This window comes from Furipterus horrens, unplaced genomic scaffold (genome assembly GCF_987537825.1).
Source record: "Furipterus horrens unplaced genomic scaffold, mFurHor1.1.pri manual_scaffold_10, whole genome shotgun sequence".
In the NCBI taxonomy this organism is placed as follows: Eukaryota; Metazoa; Chordata; class Mammalia; order Chiroptera; family Furipteridae; genus Furipterus; species Furipterus horrens.
This window is the reverse complement of record NW_028327180.1, coordinates 12,639,798-12,658,738: the sequence shown is the minus strand read 5'-3', so window position 1 is coordinate 12,658,738 and position 18,941 is coordinate 12,639,798. Positions and strand designations below refer to the sequence as shown.

At 41.9% G+C, this 18,941-nt stretch overlaps 1 protein-coding gene across 2 annotated transcripts in view; it reads left to right on the top strand.

Moving 5' to 3' along the window:
- The window catches only part of INPP4B (inositol polyphosphate-4-phosphatase type II B), a 251,431-nt gene that overhangs the window by 69,703 nt on the left and 162,787 nt on the right, over positions 1-18,941 (top strand). For both annotated transcript variants that reach the window (XM_090288092.1, XM_090288091.1), the window contains exon 5: positions 16,473-16,523. In XM_090288092.1, the coding sequence (XP_090144218.1) occupies positions 16,473-16,523 (51 nt within the window). The remainder of the gene's footprint in view (positions 1-16,472; positions 16,524-18,941) is intronic.

Here is an 18,941-nt window from a genome sequence, read left to right as displayed (position 1 = left end):
CTTTTCCAATTAGATTAGAACATCTATAGGTTCACTACGAAGCGGTGAAACGTGTGTAGGGTTTTTCTGTTTAAGAAGTGTCACTTTATTTTTATCATCAGACTCCCTAGTAAAATACTGTCAGGTGCGCTAGGAATAGCATCGGAAGTCGCTGAAGTTCAATGTTGCAGCTCGGAAGCTTTCGCTGTCGACGGCCTTTTCTGAGGACTGGAGATGAAAAAAGTAGAAGCTCTGCAGTTCTCTTTTACCCCAGATGGCATTTAAAGGCCTGTTAGAGAGAGCTCCTCCCTGATTCTATGCCTGCCTCAGGGGCCTTTGGATCGCCCCCATCTGGTCGTGCCGCTGACTGCTAGGAGAGGGGGAGCCGAGCCAGAGGTCCCCGCCAGCTGGCAGGCTAAAGAGAAGGCTGGGCTCGTGTTTCTGAGGACGGGTAAGATCCTCGCTCGGCAGGGGCAGAGGGGCCGGCTGTCGCAGCCACTGGGTCCTCAGCTACCTACTTACTGCAGCATCTAGAAAGGCTGGAGGCAGGAGACCCTTAAACGAAGCCTTCCTGTCCTTTTCCTGTGGAAGAGAGGCTGCCTCTCCTGCCGGGAACAAGTGGGGAGAGGCTGCCGCTTGTTGTCCTTCATCAGATACACCTGCTGCATTTCCGTTAGTGATTCCAGTTAATGAAACCTCTCTGATATGCCTCTCGTGGTATTAAACATACCCTAGTTTGGGGGGACTTCCGTTTCTATAGTATGTAAGTAATAAGACTTTTCCTTAAGGAAACAGTGTTGCAGCTGAAAAATAAAAACATTTCTTTCTAGCATCCTGAGGTATTTGTTCATGTAACTAGTTATAATTTGCTGCTTTTCTCCCCAGTTTAATTGCTTTTTAGTTTTGCATGAATAAGAAGAGAATTTTTTATTATTTAGTACTATATCAAAGCATGAGAAAATAAGAGAGCTGTACAATGGGGGAAGAGATAAATAAGCATCAGCTGAACTGCCTTTTTTACTTTAGGGAAAGAGAAAAAAAAAACAGCAAGGAAAACAAACAAACAAAAAAAAAAAACACTGAGTGACATTCTGAGCCAGGATTCAAGGGGTCACTGAAAATATAATTCACTTCCCTGCACTAAACAATGTCCCCTTTCAATTTCAAAATGTGGCAGCGAGGACTATGCTCAAGAAGAGGGTGCAAAGGACTGTTGTGAGAGGGAAGTGCTTTCCACCGCCCTCAGAGAGCTGCCCAGCTGGCCGGTAACGATTAGGGTTTACAACACAGTCCCGGTGTAAAGAATCCATCCTTCCACGGGGAAGGATATTTTGTGCTTCATTATTTATCATATTCCCAGGGCCCAACATAATTTCAGTGCTCCCTGATGAGTCCGCTCGCTCCGTAGCAAAGAGGACTTGAGCTTCTGCGTACAATGCCTAGGAGCCCAGGAAAGCACTCACCGTGATTCACCTAAATGCTTCTCTTTTCTTGCTCACAAACATGGCTATTAAACCTGTATCTGTCACAGTCCCAATAGGAAACAGATGGCACTCGCAAATTAGGATAATTCCAGGAGGGTTTATTTGCAAAGGGACTATTTGCAAAGTAGAGTCACTAGTGCAGTAGTAACCTGGTTTAATAATGATAGGGCTATTATATTCCTCGGCCACGAAGGGAGATAGGGGAACAGTTTCCAGATAACAGAGCTTGGAGTAAAAAAGGCCTGTCTAGTGAAGCTACCTGGCAGGAAGGGAACCGTGGACATGCATATCCCTGCCTTCTTCACCCCTCTGAGCCCCCCAAACTGTGTGGGGCCCCCACTGTCAGAACCTACCTGAAAGCCAGAGGACAAGGAAGCCCTCGATGTGGTGCACAGAGTTGGGGGGAGTGGGGTGGAGGGGTGCAGAAGGCAAAATAAAAAAAATTGTGGGAGCCTGGCCAGGTAGCTCACATGTTTAGAACATCATCCCAATACACCAGGGTTGCAGGTTTGATCCCTGGTCAGGGCATATGCAAGAATCAGCCATGAATGCAAAAGTAATTGGAACAACAAATCAGTGTTCTCTCTCTCAATCAATCAATCAATCAATACAAAAAAAATTTTTTTTAAGGGTGGAGTATAAGATCTAGAGGAGCAAAGAGGATTTGGCACATTTGGCACAAATTTCAACATAAGGAAATTAGAATGTTTGAAATGCAATTTTTTTAATGGCCTGTGATAATCAGAATAGGTAGCAATTATTTAACAGTTATGAGGCATTTATTGAATTTGAAAGGCAGGAAAAAACATATTAGTTGGGCTTATGTTAAAGCAAATGAGCAGAGTTCTACACGTAGGATATGTTATTTTCTTTTAAAGTTTTTTTTAATTGTAGTCAGATGGCTAGTCTTTCATGTGGCCCTCAATTAACTGGGTGTTTTATTAGAGTATTTATATATAGGTCAGTATCTAGGTGTTAGGGTTCAGTGGGAGACACAGAGAGAGAGTCTTGAAAACATTCTAACACACAGGCAATGTTGGGATGATACAGTTGAGAGCAGACATGCAAGGGCAGACAGATCACTTCTAGGACCTAAAATGGGGGATAATGATATTGGATACATTCTTGAGAGTCGTTTAAAGGTATGTGATTATATAGTTCTTTTACCTCACGTTGTCATATGCTTTCAAAGTGGGCATTTAAGAGGGTCAGGTGATAAAGACGCCACAAAAAGAGTGAAAAGAGACACTGTAGGGTAGGGGAAGACATTTGCCACACATACAAATTACAAAGGACTGTGACCCATTCTATATATAAAATGTATAAAGCACCCTATAAATCAACAAGAATAAGACAAATAACTATAGAAAAAAGGACAAACTACTTAAACCAGCACTTCACCAAAAAGATTATTCCAGTGACTGGTACACAATTGAGAATCAGCCTCATTAGTAGCAGTCAGAGAAATGTTAAATGAGATATAATTACATATCATCAGTTGACAAAAATTAAAAAGTTGACTAGTCTCAGGTATCAAAAGATGCGTGTGATTTTTGTATGATTGGAAGTAACTGATGTAACCATGTTGAAAAACCATTTTGCATTCTAGTCCAGTTGAAGCTGTGACCTCTAAAGGCCCAGCAAGTCCTCTCCTGGGCAATTACCCTAGAAAGTGATTTGCACTTGTGGTCCAGAAACATGTGCAAGGATTTCAAAGCAGCAGCTCACTTTAGTTCCTTCCAGCTAATATGTGGAAGCAATTCAAATGTCCATCAGACATAACAGGGATAACTAAATTGTGGTATAGGCCTACAGGAAATTACTATCTGGCAATGAAAATAAATGAGTCTTAGCTATATGCAACAACTTGGACAAATCTATAAAAAAGGTGTAAGCAGAGCAAGAGAAAAATAGTAAGTATTTCTGATTTTGTGTTAAGTGAAAAGGTGGGCAGAAAGGAAATCCACACTGTTGTTCCCTGGTGCATTCTGTGGTGGTATTACTTGAAGGAAAAGAAAGGAAATCATTACAAGAAGACAATGGTTATCTTCGTAGAGAAGGTTGGGGTTGTATTGGAGGAGAGGCTCAAAACAGAGGTTTTCTATTAGAGTTATTTCTTCCACAGGTGGTGATAATTTGTACTTAGTAAACTGTATCTATATATAAAATCATGCAGTTTTCTTTCTGATATAAATAGATTAACGACTTTTTAAAAGTCATTTGATTCTCCATTCTTCATGTTCTGCATGTTTTATGATCGACTCTGCATGTCTCCCAAGGGTGTTGAAAGCTGCTTTTTTAAAATTTCAGACGGTATTTCATGGTCGAGCATTTAAACATTAATAGCATAACAGGAAATGCGGTTATACAGTAAATAGCCATTAGATTTGCGCCCATGTTTCTATCCTTCTGGCATATGGAAAGCAAAGACATCCTTGAGGCATTCCTGGGAAGCTTGGGGTTACGAGGAAGAAAATCAGTGCTGTTTTTAATGGCTACATTCTGCAGCATAAAAGAGTTGAGGGAGTGTGGCGAGAAGTTCACACGAGGTGGTTTGCAGGAGAACAATAACAGGCCTGGAGCTGCAGCCAGGGACGCACAGTATGCTAGACCCAAGCTCACGGTAGGAACCAGTTTACTGGAGTATTTATTTGTGTTGTTGAAAGGTTTCATCTTCTGAGTTACTATTAATAAAGAAAGTGGGAGAGGTGAAGAAGCTCCCATGGAAATGGACAAATGCCTTTCTTTTTATAACTCCTCCAGCTGCTTTGGGAATTCTTGGATCCTTACAGAGGCTCTTTTTTTTCCTGCATTTTTCCCAGGAAATAGAAGACGGAGCATTAGGGAGCCTGCTTGAGTTACAGGAATACAGTATCGTTGGGAGATCTGGGGAGGCCAAAACTCTAGAGGGATTTCAGGGGCGAGTGTGTCACAGGTGTGATGCTTCCTAAATCATTGATCCATTCAGTATTTAGAGGCAGTTCATACACTGCCTAAATATGTATTGAACACATGATGTGGGGTATATTGAAAAAAAACACACAAATTTAGTACCTGTAATAATGGCCAGATCATGCAGTTATGTTGTGCTGTCAAATTATATGATATTAATAGACAAGTCTTCCTTTCTTCTTATATATGAGAACCCTATCTGATATAACAAAATATATCTTTATATATTTTAACTGAAATTACTAAATGTATTATTATTTTCATATCTGATTTCTACAAAACTGAATTTGGCAAGATAAAGGATATAAAGGAAAGACTTGGTCATTTAGCGAACTGTCCTTCATTTAGAAAGAATGCATCATTTGTATCCAGACTTTTCAAACTCCAACGTACTTAGGGACCACCCAAGGATCTCAGGACCACCCGAGTTTCTAATTCAGCAATCTGGAGTAGGAGCGAAGATTCTGCATTGCTAAGAACTTCCCAAGAGAGCCCAAAGCTGCTGAGCCACGGACCTGACTTTGAGGAAGAAGAGGACAGAGGTCAAATGGACGGTCCCAGCTAATTCAACCAGACAGGCCCACGTGCCCTCCTGTGATCAGGATGTACCTGAAATGGGTTCTTCCATGTAATGTCTCATGTTCGAAGGTTTTCTTATAGGTACATGCCTGTGGTTTTATGAGTTTTTAAAGGAAAAAATAGAACATTGAATCTATCCCTAATTCTGTTCTGAGCTAATTGTGAGACTAGGAAGACATTGGTCAAAGGATACCTACTTCCAGTTACAAGATGACATTCTGGGATCTGAAGTGCAGCGTGGTGACTGTGATGAACAGGACTGTATTGTACACTTGAATGGGGCCAAGAGAAGAGATCTTAAGTGTTTCTCCCACACAGAAAAGGAAGCTAATGTGGGGAGTGGAAGTGTTAATTAGCTTGATTGTCATGATCATTTTACTCTGTATACACATACCAAATCATCACTTGTTATACCTTAAATATATATAATTTTTATTTGTCAATTATACCCCAATAAGTTGGAAAAACTAGAATTTTCATTTTTCAAATTTTTTAAAGTGTTGGATTAAATTATTTCTAATGTTTCTTCTGATCAGCACCCTTAACTCATAAATGGTAGAACACTCTGAGGGGGTTCTCCTGATGATGGATGTGATCCTGTCTTTTTTTTTTTCCTACCTGCTTTTTTATTTTATTACTATATGTGTTTCTTTAGTAAGTTTCCATAACCATTTACCAACGTCACTGGGAAATATTTCTTCTTTCTTTTTAAAAGAAGAGCATTTAATAGTCTTCTGTTTCAATGCTTTTTAAATGAATATTGATGTGTCTATGAAGGCTAGTAATCTATTATTACAAAGCCCGTACCAAATATCTAACTATGTTTATTTCCCTTATGTTTTATTTGAAGGAATGGGGAAAAAAAAACAAGAATAAAGTCTCATTATAGTGTCATAAATTTTTTTAAATGCAAAATTGTTTGAAGTTCCTGAAACATGGTACTATAAGCACAAACTATCATATCAGATAGCTTAGTTTGGCATAAGCTGTGAAATAAAATTCGTACAAGACAGCTGTTCTAAAACTTAGCTTATCTTTTCAGGCAAAATTATTAGCATGGCTAATTCCCTTTAAAGAAATTTGTTTGAACAAATTTTTAAAACTCCTTAGTAGAAGACTTTCTAAGAGTTTAGACTCTAGTCTAGAAGTCCTGGTTATAAATGAATTTATTTATGGGGCAGGGGATATACTGACAAGCTCAGGTTTTTTTCCGGCTTTGTGATACATTTAGTGAAAATACTTTTTTAAACACTGACGCATCACATGGTCCGTGACCTGCAAAGACCATGACCACAGGCTCTGAAGATAGAGAAAACTTTGAAGCATCCAGTACTCACTGCCAGGGCACTTGAAACTGACCCTGGGGCCCAGAGATGTCATGAGACTAACTCTGGTAAGCCAGATTCTTTGTGTGTTTCTGCATCTTTCCCATGACCAAAGTTTCCATTGATTTGAAAAGAATGTCTCAGCAGCAACTGGGAATCTGATTGAATAGGTAGTACTGGTCACCTCGTGCACAGACATTTGAATTCTGCAGAGATTAAAATTAATTAAAATCACTGGCCTTTGAGAGATGGTCTTATCCCCTGAGATATGAGACTAAAGGTTTTGTTTTCAAATTCCTATAGGGATTAGAATTTTGCTGTACTGTTCTTTCTGAAATAGATGCCCGAGCTAGCCTCAGCCAGGCTCACAGTACCCTCGGTGGTCTGCGTCCCGAGGCCTTCTGCTGCACTGATGTCCCCACCAGGACCTCGTGCTGGTGTGCTGGGGTCCACTCCCGCTGACCCTGGGGAGCTGGTCTTGTACGCCTCCCAACTCTGCAGCCAGTTGTTTCAAGTCGGTAGCTTGAGATGGGCCAGGGTGCGGATGCTTACACCACAGAAACTGGCCCACTCTGCAAAGCATAGCTTCCCCTTCAGTCCCCCTGCTCAGTTCTTAAACACTTACCTGCACACCCCTGTCCTTAAAGGCACAGTCCCGTTCAGCATGATTAGAGGAAAGGCCCTGCATTTCCCACTGGTGGTCTCATCTAGTCTGAGCAATAATGAGCGCCCTGATCTGAGAGTGTTTGAAAGTTTCTTCCTTACAGTATCAAAGGAAGAAGCACAAAAGGTAAAAGGACAACTTTTAGTAAGTAGAATATCTGAAAATGCCCCTGTTTTTCTTATCTCTGTGAGTGGACTTTGCGTAGAGCATGCAGTTTTAAATAGTTTCCTCTCAAATGTCTGAACCCATTAGCTCCAATGTTGCCTGCCTCTTTAGGCACTTAGACAGCAAGAATACCAGGTAGGAACTCTCTCTAAGTATAATACATGCATCATGAATGACAGGGATAGTCCACCTGTTAAGAATTTTAGGTGTTCAGATTCTAGGTTTCAGATGTTTCTCTGAGTCAGTAAAGGTTTTAGACATCCAAGAAGATACATTTCAAAAGCTTTGAGTGGTTTGAGGGACTAGGACTATTTTGGCATTAGTTGAATAGTTATAGTTTAATGGAACTGAATTGCTTTACTGAATACTTCTGTGTATTTGTGAGTACGTGTGTGTGTGTGTGTACTTGGTTCTGACAGCCAGTTTACTTTGTAAAACTGACAGAAACACTTTGATTAGAAAACAAAAGAACCACCTCACAGGCAGCTACTGGTCCAGTGCAGATGTAGAATATTCTGCAACCGTAACTTAAAAAGCCGAGAGTTGTATTTCCAAGCTGTATTTAAAATCAGATTCAATGATGTGCAAAATTGTGTCTGGGTGGAAAGGTGCTGTTCAGAAGTCCTGTTAAAAGGACTCTGAGGCTGGAAAAAAAGAGTTTGGTTGAAAAACTAACGGTGCTGCTTTGTCTTTTATGTTCATTCAAACATGCATCTCTGTATGTTATTCATGAGTCGTCAAATCATTGCTCGCTGATATGGCTCACATGCAAAGATGTAACAGTGAAGATTTTTTCTAAACACGACAGTCATAGGTACCTGTCAGAATGGCTGACTCCACCCGTAACTAGGCTCATTCATAAGGCTTTCTTTAGTAATTGTCATTCTGTTATCACTCAGTTTGTTTATCATTTACTTTCCGGGGAATCGAGTGCTTTCATGCTGTAAGGTACCATGCTTCTTCTGAATATTTTTGTATTTCAGCAGCTGTGCTATTCTTTAATAGCCATAACATAAGTAGGATATAAATAGTACAACATTTCTTATTTATCACTACATTTATTTCAATAATTATTCATCCACAAATATTCTTGTGACCAGTTGAACATTATTATCCTCATAGATTAATGTAGTTGTACATACAGAAAATTTATATAGCAACTTTATTTCTCTGTCATTATCAAAGTGCTTTCCATAAATATTCAGAAACATTAAAATGACTCAAGACTACACAATGATTATCTCTATAAAGCCTAAACACTTAGCTTGATCTTGACTATAGAAAAAGGAGAGTAATGGTAATAAAACTAATTTGCAAATGACTCAAATTGTTCATCCTCTCCACTCTTGACCTTCTGTAGTCTGTTTTCTGAATAGAATGAGAGTAATATTTTTAAAGCATGTAAAAGATCACATCGCTTCTTGGCTCAACACTCTGCTAGGATTTCCATGATGATTAGAATATAGGCCCTATATTACCAGAGCCCTGCCTTTCTTTGACTCTTTCTCCTTAATTCAACCACTTTTTTCAGCCATTCTAGCCTCAGGGCCTTTGCACCTGATATTGTCTTGGCCCAGAAATACTTCTCTCTCTCTCTCTCTCTCTCTCTCTCTCTCTCTCTCTCTCTCTCTCTCTCTCTCTCTCTCTCTCTCTCTCTCTCTCTCTCTCTCTCTCTCTCATAGCTGGCTCCTTTACTTTATGAAGGTCTTAATCAAAGTCACCTGCTCAGAGGGACTCACTCTCACCAATATAGTTTAAATAAATATCTCCCCACCCCATTAACACTTTATTCAATTACCCTATTTACCATGTCTTCCTAATGCTAGAATTAAGTCCATGACCATGACATGACCTTAGCACTTACAATGACAGATCAACATGGAAGAAGAGGAGAGCAAGGCAAGTTTGGGTTGCCACAGCAATTTAGAGAGGCAGGAACAGTGGGTGCACATGGTGAAAATCACACTCCTCCTCTGTAAGAGACTCAACAGGTTAATAGACATGTGTGTGTGTGTTGTTGATATTACTGTTCTCTACTGGCTTGTTCATTAACTCATGACTGTGGTTTTAATTGAGGGCTGTTACTACATAAGGATGAAGTTTTTGAGTCGCGCAATGTGATAAATTGTGTCTGTTTCTATTCCCCGAGGCTAATAGTTATTTGGTTTTTAAATGTCTCATTAAGCTGCCCGAGGGAAGACAATTGAAGTCACCCTCAGGCTGGGCTCAGGAGAGGATTCTGGGTACAGAGTTCAGAAGCAGACCACCTAATGTCTGATCTGCAGTTGGCTGTTGAAGAGATCCTGAGCAGATGACTCCAGTTTTCTGAAACTGAGTGTCCTCATCTGTAAAAGGGGCAAAACATGAATAACACAGCTTAGTAACGAGTGAAAAAATTAATATATGTGACTGGAATAATTAACCTGTGGGTCAAGGAAGTAGAGTTGTTCTTTCCTTTGACACCATTATCCTTACTTATTAATTATTAGCTTTATATCATTTCCTTCTAGGCTAGTACATACTTAATCCAGGTCTAGTGTTGGGATCACAGGATCAGGCCCAATGATTCTCTTCCCACTTTTCTGAATGATGGCACAATTATGTTTGTATTTTGGGGTAGTGGGGAAGGAGGGGAAGGGAGGTGGAAGCAGTAATAGAGGTTTCACCGGGCAAAAAAACTGTTCATATGCATGTGCCGTATTTGAATTGAACCCTGTATATATTTTACATGTCGATAATTTCCTCATGTGAGACTCTGGAAGTCAGCAGGGGTGGAGCACTGAACAGTTGCAATGAACAGTTGTTTAGTAAATTATCAGTTAATGTTTCCAGTGCCTATGAAACCCATTTTTAGATTTTTTTTTTGCAGTGCAAAGAGCTCTTTTATTCTTTATTTTCATTAAAAAATATATCGAAACATCTCTCAACATCGAAAAAAGTCTGTGATCTTAAATTGTACAGCTCCTCAGAGGTTGGGCCTTTATGCTTTAGGTAAGTGCCCAGGATGGGCCTGGGCTTGTAGACACAGAGCCAGAAAGCTGATGGGGTCTGAGGAAGGCTGCCTTCCTCAGCCCCATGTCCATTTCAGGGAGGTGCAGAGCCCCAGAGTTTGAAAGGCCAACTCTCCGAACAGTGGCGGAGAGACCTCTTTGACCTCTATGAAAATTGGACCTCAGCATCAACATCTCTTGTTCTGAGCAGAGCCTGTATCTTTCAGATGCCCTGACAATGGAAGGGAATGTCTAAAGATATTTTTGCTGTTTCAGTAATTTTTCTCCTGCCTGTCATAGATCTCTGTAATAGTGGGAAAGGGAAATGGAATAAAATGTGGGTAATGGCAGGGATACTCAGAGTTATGTGACTCTGGGGCCACATTTACAGTCATCGTTCACCTGGAGAACCACATGACTCCTGTATGATTGGTAGAACTCAGCATAATGGTGCATCCGTATAGCAAAATTAGAAGCCTTAATGAGCCACTAATTAAGCATAAAGGGACCCATGGGATGAGAGAGCTGTGGTGTGAACATCACTGCCTTCGAGAAATGGAAAACCTCTAAGATTAGATGTACCCAAACTGAAGGAGTGTTTATATTTGTCTTCCTGTTATTGCTTTTTGGCTGGAAGTCTATGGAATGTTCTTGTGTACATAATTTTGTATAATATATTTTGACATGTGAAAGATAATTGCACTTACCTGGTACAGACCAAGACAGCATGTCACACTAAATAATTATTGGATTATTTCTGGGTAGTGCTCAGGCTTCAGGGTAAACTCTGTTTTTACTAAGAGAACTACCTACAGTTAGTTATGCATTTGTAACTGGTTTATCAAAGACTTATCTCAACAGACAGGCCAACATATAATGGGATGTTCCCCCTCTAATCATATTTTACTAGGCTCTGTTAAATATTACTTTTCATCTCTTAGCACATTTGGAAGATTTCTTATCTTTCCAATACTTTCGTATGTTACAAAAGTTTACATTAGGTAGAATGTGGTAGGTGGGCAAGCAATGAACCCCCCCAAAAACAAGTCACACAGTGGTACAGAAATTGCATTTGAAAACATCATGATGCTGTAAAAATAATGATGATGAGAGAAATGAAAATTCCAGAGGAAAGAGGACTTTGGGGAGCAGAGCCAACAGGAGTAACCTCTGGATTTTCTTCTGTGGGCCTTCGTTGATTCTAAGAAGAGGCCTTTGCTGGACACAGAGCTGTTACTTCTCAGAGAAAGAGAATCAGCCAAACTTTCAGTAACTTAGTGGAATTACATGAGAAATTGTGACTTCAGGGGCCTGAAGTCAATGTCCGTTTTTTCTCAGAAGAGACTTGCTAAAATCTAAGCTTTGCAGGATGCTAAGGAACCAGGCCAGAAGCTTACAGAAAGCAGAGGGAAACCACAGAAAACAAGCAGGGGGAAGGACCACAGAAAACAAGCAGGAGACAAAGTCCTCAGAGCTGGTGCTGAATGGATGCTGAGGGACTAAAAAGCCATTTTTCACCTGGGGGTATTGACAGATTGCCACCTGAGCTGAAGTCGGAGCAGCAGGGCTTTGCAGCTGGAAGACAGAGAACCCAGCAGAGAGTCTGATTTTCATGTGTAGCTGAAGTGACAAACTTGGAGACTAAAGGGGACTTTAGCACGTGGTTGGTCTGCCTGTAAAGACTGCACCAGATTTTGAAGCTGTGCAGGGGCACCGTGCTCCGAGACATCTGAGAATATCCAGCACTCTTTCAGGGCTGAAGAGCAAAGACAGCTGGGCTCTCAGTTGGAAGTCCCAGAGGACTTTACTCTGCAACACCAATAGACTGAGTGTCTTAGTTTGCTAGGGCTGCTGTCAGCAAGTGCCACAGACTGGGTGGTTTAAGCAATAGAAATTTGTTTTCTCAGAGTTCTGGAGTACGAAAGTTCAAGATCAAGGTATTGGCAGGGGTGAAATCTTCCAAGGCCTCTCTTCTTTGCTTGCCTATGGCCACCCTCTTGCTGACTCATCACGTGGTCATTCCGTTGTGTCTTCACCACCGTTGTCTCTTTCTCCTATTAAGACACCAGTCCTACTGCATTAGGGCCCCCACTCTAAAGGCCTCATTTTAACTTATCACGGTATCTCCAAATGCAGTCCCATTCTGAGGTATTGGTGTTTAGGGCTTCAGCATGTGAATTTGGGCTTGGGTGGTGGGGGCATGAATCTGGACTTGGGTGGTGGGGACATAAATTTGGGCTTGGGTGGTTGGAGAAGTTGGGGTGGGGGTTGGTGAGGTGGAGAATCAGCCCTTGACACAGAGTCTTACCAAAATTCCAGCCCAGTTCTGACCCAAATCCATGGCTGACTTGATGACCAGCGCAACCCTTTTAATTTGCATAACAAAGAAAGCACCTCTCTGATTAAAAATATTATCTAGAGCTTTCACAGATGCCTGACATTGAAAAACAGCAACTGCTAAACACCTTCCTAACCAGAAGAATAAAGCCCATTCCTTAGTACAGTCATGCTTCTATGCAAATGAGTATCTACCATTCTCTTCTGTGACCTATTTTACTCATAAGCTCTCTTCTAGGTCAGACCTTCTCAAGCTTTAATGTGCGTATGGATTACTTGGGAACCTAGTTAAAATGAAGACTTTCGGTAGGTCTGGAGTGAGCCTGAGATTCTGTCTTTCTGTAACAAGCTTGTGACCAGCTGCAGACCAATAGGTGATGAGTGTGCGCACAGAGTTCAAGAAACATCGTCCAATAATGTCTAAGACCTCTTCCAGCTCTGAAATTCAGTTAACTTTAAAAAAATATATTTTTGGCTTTTTCTCAATACAAGGTGTCCTAGCACATACAATATTGACTGAACAGCTTTCTCCCAATGTGAAAGGGAGCTAGTCAGGCTTTTATGTGTTTAAACATTAAGGCAGCTCTGTGTTTCCTTCTGAGTAAATATGAGATTATTATATTTACTAATTTGAGATACATAGAGAATTCGAGTAACATTTTAATTAGTAAAAAAGGATGTGTTTCAAGGACATATTCATTCTCAAAGACCTTACCAGATGTGACCATAATCTAAGAAGAGCATTGGGGCTCTCTCTGGGGTGTTCCTCTACCATTGCCCATATCTTCTACTCTGCCTTCTTGCTGAGTGTCTGGGGGAAGGCCCTCCTTCCTCGCCACGCAACAAGGAGAGGGATTAGCATGAGACCTGGGCACAGACACTGCTGCACAGAGACATGGCCACATGGCCAACCCTCCTCTGGGTCTGGGTACCTAGTGATGTCCTAGCATTTGAGGCAACACCACTGCCTCATAATCACCTGTGAAAACCATCGCAATTCCCCCCCCCCCTCCTACCCTTGGGGGAGCCATGCCCCTGCTGTTTGTAACAAGGATGGCTTGTTTAGGGAGTTCTTCTTTGTGGACGTGAGCATTGGCCTGCTCAATGCAACCACTGTCATGGTAGCCCAGGTAGCCTCCTGCTTGGGAACAATTCAAATTAACGAGCTCATTTGTAGGGATTTAATGAAACAGTGAGTATAACTCATGCTGTGCTACCTGGTCACCTGTTGATTTTTCTTCTTCCAAGGTAAATTTACAATGTGGAATTTTGAACTTAGGAAGTTGATAGAGCAGGAAATTAATTTGTTTTTCCATGAACCTGTTTTTACATGAAGAAATATTCAAGATGGAATATATAATCTATATGATCACTTCTGTTAATTGGTCTGTCTTGCTTTATTTGATATCATAAAAGTCTAGACAAAAGGAAGTTATAAAACTTTTAAATGAGTGCTCAGACAGACATTCTTATGTTCTCGGAAGAGACAGGGAGGGGTATAATGAAGAAAAAGAGGGATAAGAACTGGTAATGAGACCAAAAAAGGGAAAATGAATTCCTAAGGAAGGCCAGCAAATCTCAGGAGGCTGGATGTCATGCATGAGCTGAAATATTCCATGATGGAGTGACAGCCATTGCTCAACCCTTCCTCGTCAAGGCATCTCTTCTAAATCTGTCCAGGGCTTTAATTTTATTTTTGCAGTGAAATATTTCTCTTTCCCTCTTTATCTCCCTCTCAGCCTTCCTCCCTTCTCTCCTGTCTTCTCTTCCCTTCTCCTTCTTTCTTTTACTTTTTTCCTTCCTTATTTCCTCTCTTCCTCCTTCCTTTCTCTCTCCCTTCCGTCCTCCCTTCCTCTGCGTCAGGTGTTGTTCTAAGTCCTGAAGAGATGTAATACAATAACCGACGAGATCTATTATTGTCCTCGTGTTAGAGGTAACTGACACCAAGGCAACTGGCACAAATAGGTAAAATAATTCTCCTACGCAATTCGTAATGGAGCTGGGATGATTCAGGGGCTCTGATCATGGCACTCCTCTACCCAAATGCCTTCCATGACTTCTTATTGCCTATAGAGCGCATAAAGCTCCATGGTAGATGGCCCTTCACAGCCAATGACCTCAACCTGTCTTATCAAATGTATTTACCTACTGAACTGCAGATGCTCTTAGCCAGTGAGCACTGTGTCATGAAATCCGGAGTCTAGCGTGTTCTGCAAATTGCATTGTTTATTGTGTTACATTTCTCTTGTCATTAATTTTGTGCTTTAGTGAAGAGTTTTATATCATAATGACTGACAAATTGTGTCTCTGATAGAGCCGGATCTGCTGTAAAGAGTGTTAAGCTGGAAGTTGAAATGGACTGTTTTTACCATGGCTCAGGCTTTTACAAGCAACAGAAACCCTGCTCAAGCTGAGCAGGCCATGTTTGGACGTCATGAGGGTGATTTTGTGCCTCCCTCCAGCCTGGGAGAGCTGACCTGTTAGGGTCAGCCATGTCAGGATAGAAAGGATTTGAAGAATAATATGGTCAGCAGGGCTGCCTCTCCAAAGGGATTTTGTTCACATGACCTCTATCCACAGTGTTGATCTAGGTTCTGGGTCCCTCTGTCCCTCTGTCTGATCGTCCCCCACCCCGGCCTCTGCTCTCCAGTTAAACAGAGTGTGCTTGTATATTGATCTATATTTGTTTAGCTTGTTTATCTCATCCTTACTTCAACTAGGATATACTAGATATGGGCTTTCTGGTGTCTCTTGATTTTCCTGGCTTCTTAAATGACCAAGATAGTCATGATGTCTTTTCATATGAAACGTTTTTGCTTAAATAGATGTGGGTGAAAAAGAGGCCGCATACTAGACCCGTAAGGCCCATGTGGTGGCCTTTCAAATCCAGAGACCAAAATTAACCACACAGGGTGGCCTGAATACAAAAATTGCTACCTGAACATGGGTCACAGCAGGTGGTCACTTCCTGGGCTTTACTTCCCTGACAAAGGTCAGTCTTTACCTTTGAACTTGCCTATTGGTTTGAGCATCTAAGACAGCACCCCTTTGAAATGTCAGAGTAATTTTTTTTAGACCCATCGAAGGTACAACCACGGCAGTAGAGCAGGACACCACATTGTTATTTTGTTCCCTGCACCCCACCTCTGTGTGCAAAACTGCCATCCTCTGCAGCATTTTCCCAGTCTGTGGAGATCTTACTTCCCAGCGACTGTCAGTTTGGCTCAGATAAACTCTCCTAAGACTTTTTCTTAGGCTGAACACTTTTTCATTGGTGTAGAGAACCATAGGTACTCAGCAGCTCAACATCAGAATCCGTATGTGGGAGCAGGAAAGATCCCTAAAAGCTTGCAAAGGTCCCCAGTAGTTCTAATGCACAGCCAGGAGAGTAAGGATCACCGCTCAGTAGAAGACTGATGTCTGCTTATTATCGAAGGCCTTGCTACGTCACGTGGAATGCTTGGCGAACTTGTGAAAAGCCTACCCAGATGGCTGATTATTTTACACTATTTCCCTCTCCCCTGATAGAGAATCCATTTTCAAGTGAATCTAGATAATGGTATCTGACAAGTTGGCCCAGAATTCTGAAGTGGGAGGGAAAACCTATATAGTTTGGGTGCTCCTTCAGTGGATACATACTTATTGATACATAACTTCTTCTCCACCGATTCTACCCTTTCCCTTTAATATTGAATGAGGGTTGCTTTTTCCGAAACTAAAGGTGATTCACCTAAAGGCAGATATCTCTGTAGCTGACAAGCATTGATAGGGTGAGGATCCAGGCAGCTCTGTGTACTTAGGATGATCAGGACATCTAGGAACTATAAAAGGACAGCTTCCTTGTGCTGCAGTGCTACTTGTACACAGAACTTCAGTAATGATTAACCACAGAGTTTGAATTGACGTCAGACGAAGCAAAACAAAAGTAGCCCCTGTGAAGCGTCTGCATTGGTTTCTACTCCAGAGTCATATAGAACGTGTTTGTTTTTCTCCATAGGTTCGAACCAGTGCCCTACCTGAACATAAGGATTCCCTGCCAGAGATTGGGGTAAGTGTTTCGTTTGTTTCCAGAAGGCGCACGCATCACTTCTAAGTTAATCATTTGGATTTTCCCTGGCTTCCTGCCTAGTAGCTGATGAATGAAATTGAGTCCAGTTAACAGGGTGTGGCTATGCAAGGAAGCCCTGGCACGTATTTGCTGGGTTGCATGGAATTCATTTCTTGTTTCCTGAAAATCGTCCTCAGATGAATCCACATTTAGTTCATCTTGCTAGAGATGGGTCTAGAAATTGCCCTGTAGGTAGCTGAGATGCGATTCCTAGCTAACTTTCCTGGACCAACGGGAAGCTAGGAAAATTACAGATGTGAGCTCTACCTCTTCAGGAAGGAGGCAGAGAACCAAGCAACCACAGGACTGTGATGTTTTCTGTTTCCTGCTGCTAAAACATGTCAAAACAGTAGTGCAGGTCAAAACAGAAGCTGCCACCTACCTGCATTTGGAAATTCCCAGGGTCTGGGAGGCCCTGGAGGACCCAACTGAAGACCTATTGAAATTCCCTGAAATCCTACAGGTAATTGACAACAACCTCCGGTCCAGTGTGTTGAGTCCTGTAGCACATACCATTCAGTTCCTCCTTGGCAATAGCTGCCAGCTGAATCTGCCAAGGCAGCCCTTCAAAAATATACACCAAAGTGTATGCCGAATTGCCTGAGAGGAGTGTCAGGCATCTCTGTGTCTGGAAGAGTAGAAGGAAGAAGGTTCTTGGTGCTCTCCCATGCCTGAACTCCAGCTTCTGGTTTCGCCCTGGGGACAGGTTGAATCCCTTGGTCTCATGAGACTCTGTGCTCTGTCTCCCACCTTCCCTTTCACATCTTGGCCTCTCTCACTCTCACTTCCAGCCTCTGTGCCCAGACGACATGGGCTTCGTTTAGTTTCTCCAGAGGGACTAGGGGGTCCTTCCCAGCCTTAGGCCTTCACTACTCAGGCCTCATGCCCCCATGCCTGCCCAGGCCCTCACCTTTAAACTAAGTCATCACACCCTTTACATGTCCTTCATAAAATGTAAGACCTTTTGAAGTTCGTAACTATTAATATGTTAATATTTATTTTATAAGGAATTCCATTTGTTTTTTTGAGGTTTAAGAGGAGATGGTTGAATTTTCTCCTCTAACTGTTCATGCCACCCCCCAGCTGTTCAATCCTCTTCGCTTAAAGCTTTAATGATATCTTGACCTCATTGTGTGAATTTCCCCCTGTTATTATTATTATTTTTTCTCATCCAGGTTCTTGGAATACATCTTATTCATTTTAAAACTTGAGCGTTTTCTCTGATTTTAGATTATTTTCTTCCATCCATTCCCACCACCATTTTCCACTAGAGGCTGGAGGCTGTGGTGGAAGGAGAGCCGGGTCTGCTCCTCACACATGCTCTGCCCTTTCTTCCTCCTGTTGCTCGTGCTGTGCTGAGGGAGAGAGTGTCCTCTCTGCTAGTCTACAACAATGGGGGCTGGGGGGGGGGCCTTCCTTGCTGCTGCTTCTGATGCTTCTCAGGCTAACGCTGCCTATCGGAGTCCTCTGCGTGGCAGAGAATTGAAATGCTGGCTCTCCTGTGAGCACACACACAGTGTGAATAGTTTGTGTACCCACTTCCTCTTCTGATGGAGTGGGAAACCGTGTGACTGTAACTGTTCAGGGGACAGCGGAAAAGAGTACCTGGGCTCTGACAAAGGACTGTCCTACAGGTTATGTGAGGGAAGATGTTGTGGATCGGCCTCATGATATCATCTTCAGCTCTTCAAAGACCTGTGGAAACTTACACCACAGTTCCTGTATATACTTTTATAGGAATAAGTCAAAGTATTATTGCTATATACATTTAACCCCTAAACCAGCCCTGTTCAATAGAAATATAATATATATCACAAATATAATTTTTAACTTTCTAGTAGCCCAGGCTTTTAAAAGAGGAAAAAGAAACAAATGAGATTAATTTGAACATTTTATTTAACTTGCTATTATGTATAAAATATAATCATTTTGAAATGTAATCAATATACTTACTTATTAATAAATCATTAATCACACTTTTTCGTTTTCATGCCTTATAAATTTGGTGTGTATTTTATACTCAGAACACACCTCAGTTCCGAGCTAGGGAATAAGCAAAGGCTAAGCTCCTGGCTACACAATGGCAGGTGCAGTTCTAGACAGCACTTGGGAAATCTTGGGAGCTCCCTGCCAATTTTAGTATAAAGGAAGCCTGCACTGTGAATAAAGGCTTTGGGAGATGCACATACATGATGGAGGCCTGGCCAGCTCGTGGCCATGTGGACGAGGCTGTACTTCCACTGGCTCCCTATGCGGTGCCGCTGAACCGGGGGCTGGACCATGGAGCACCTGCTCCAGGGAGGCAGACAACCCTGGTGAGCGGTCGGCGTAGCTGTGACTTGCTCAGAGTCCCTGCAA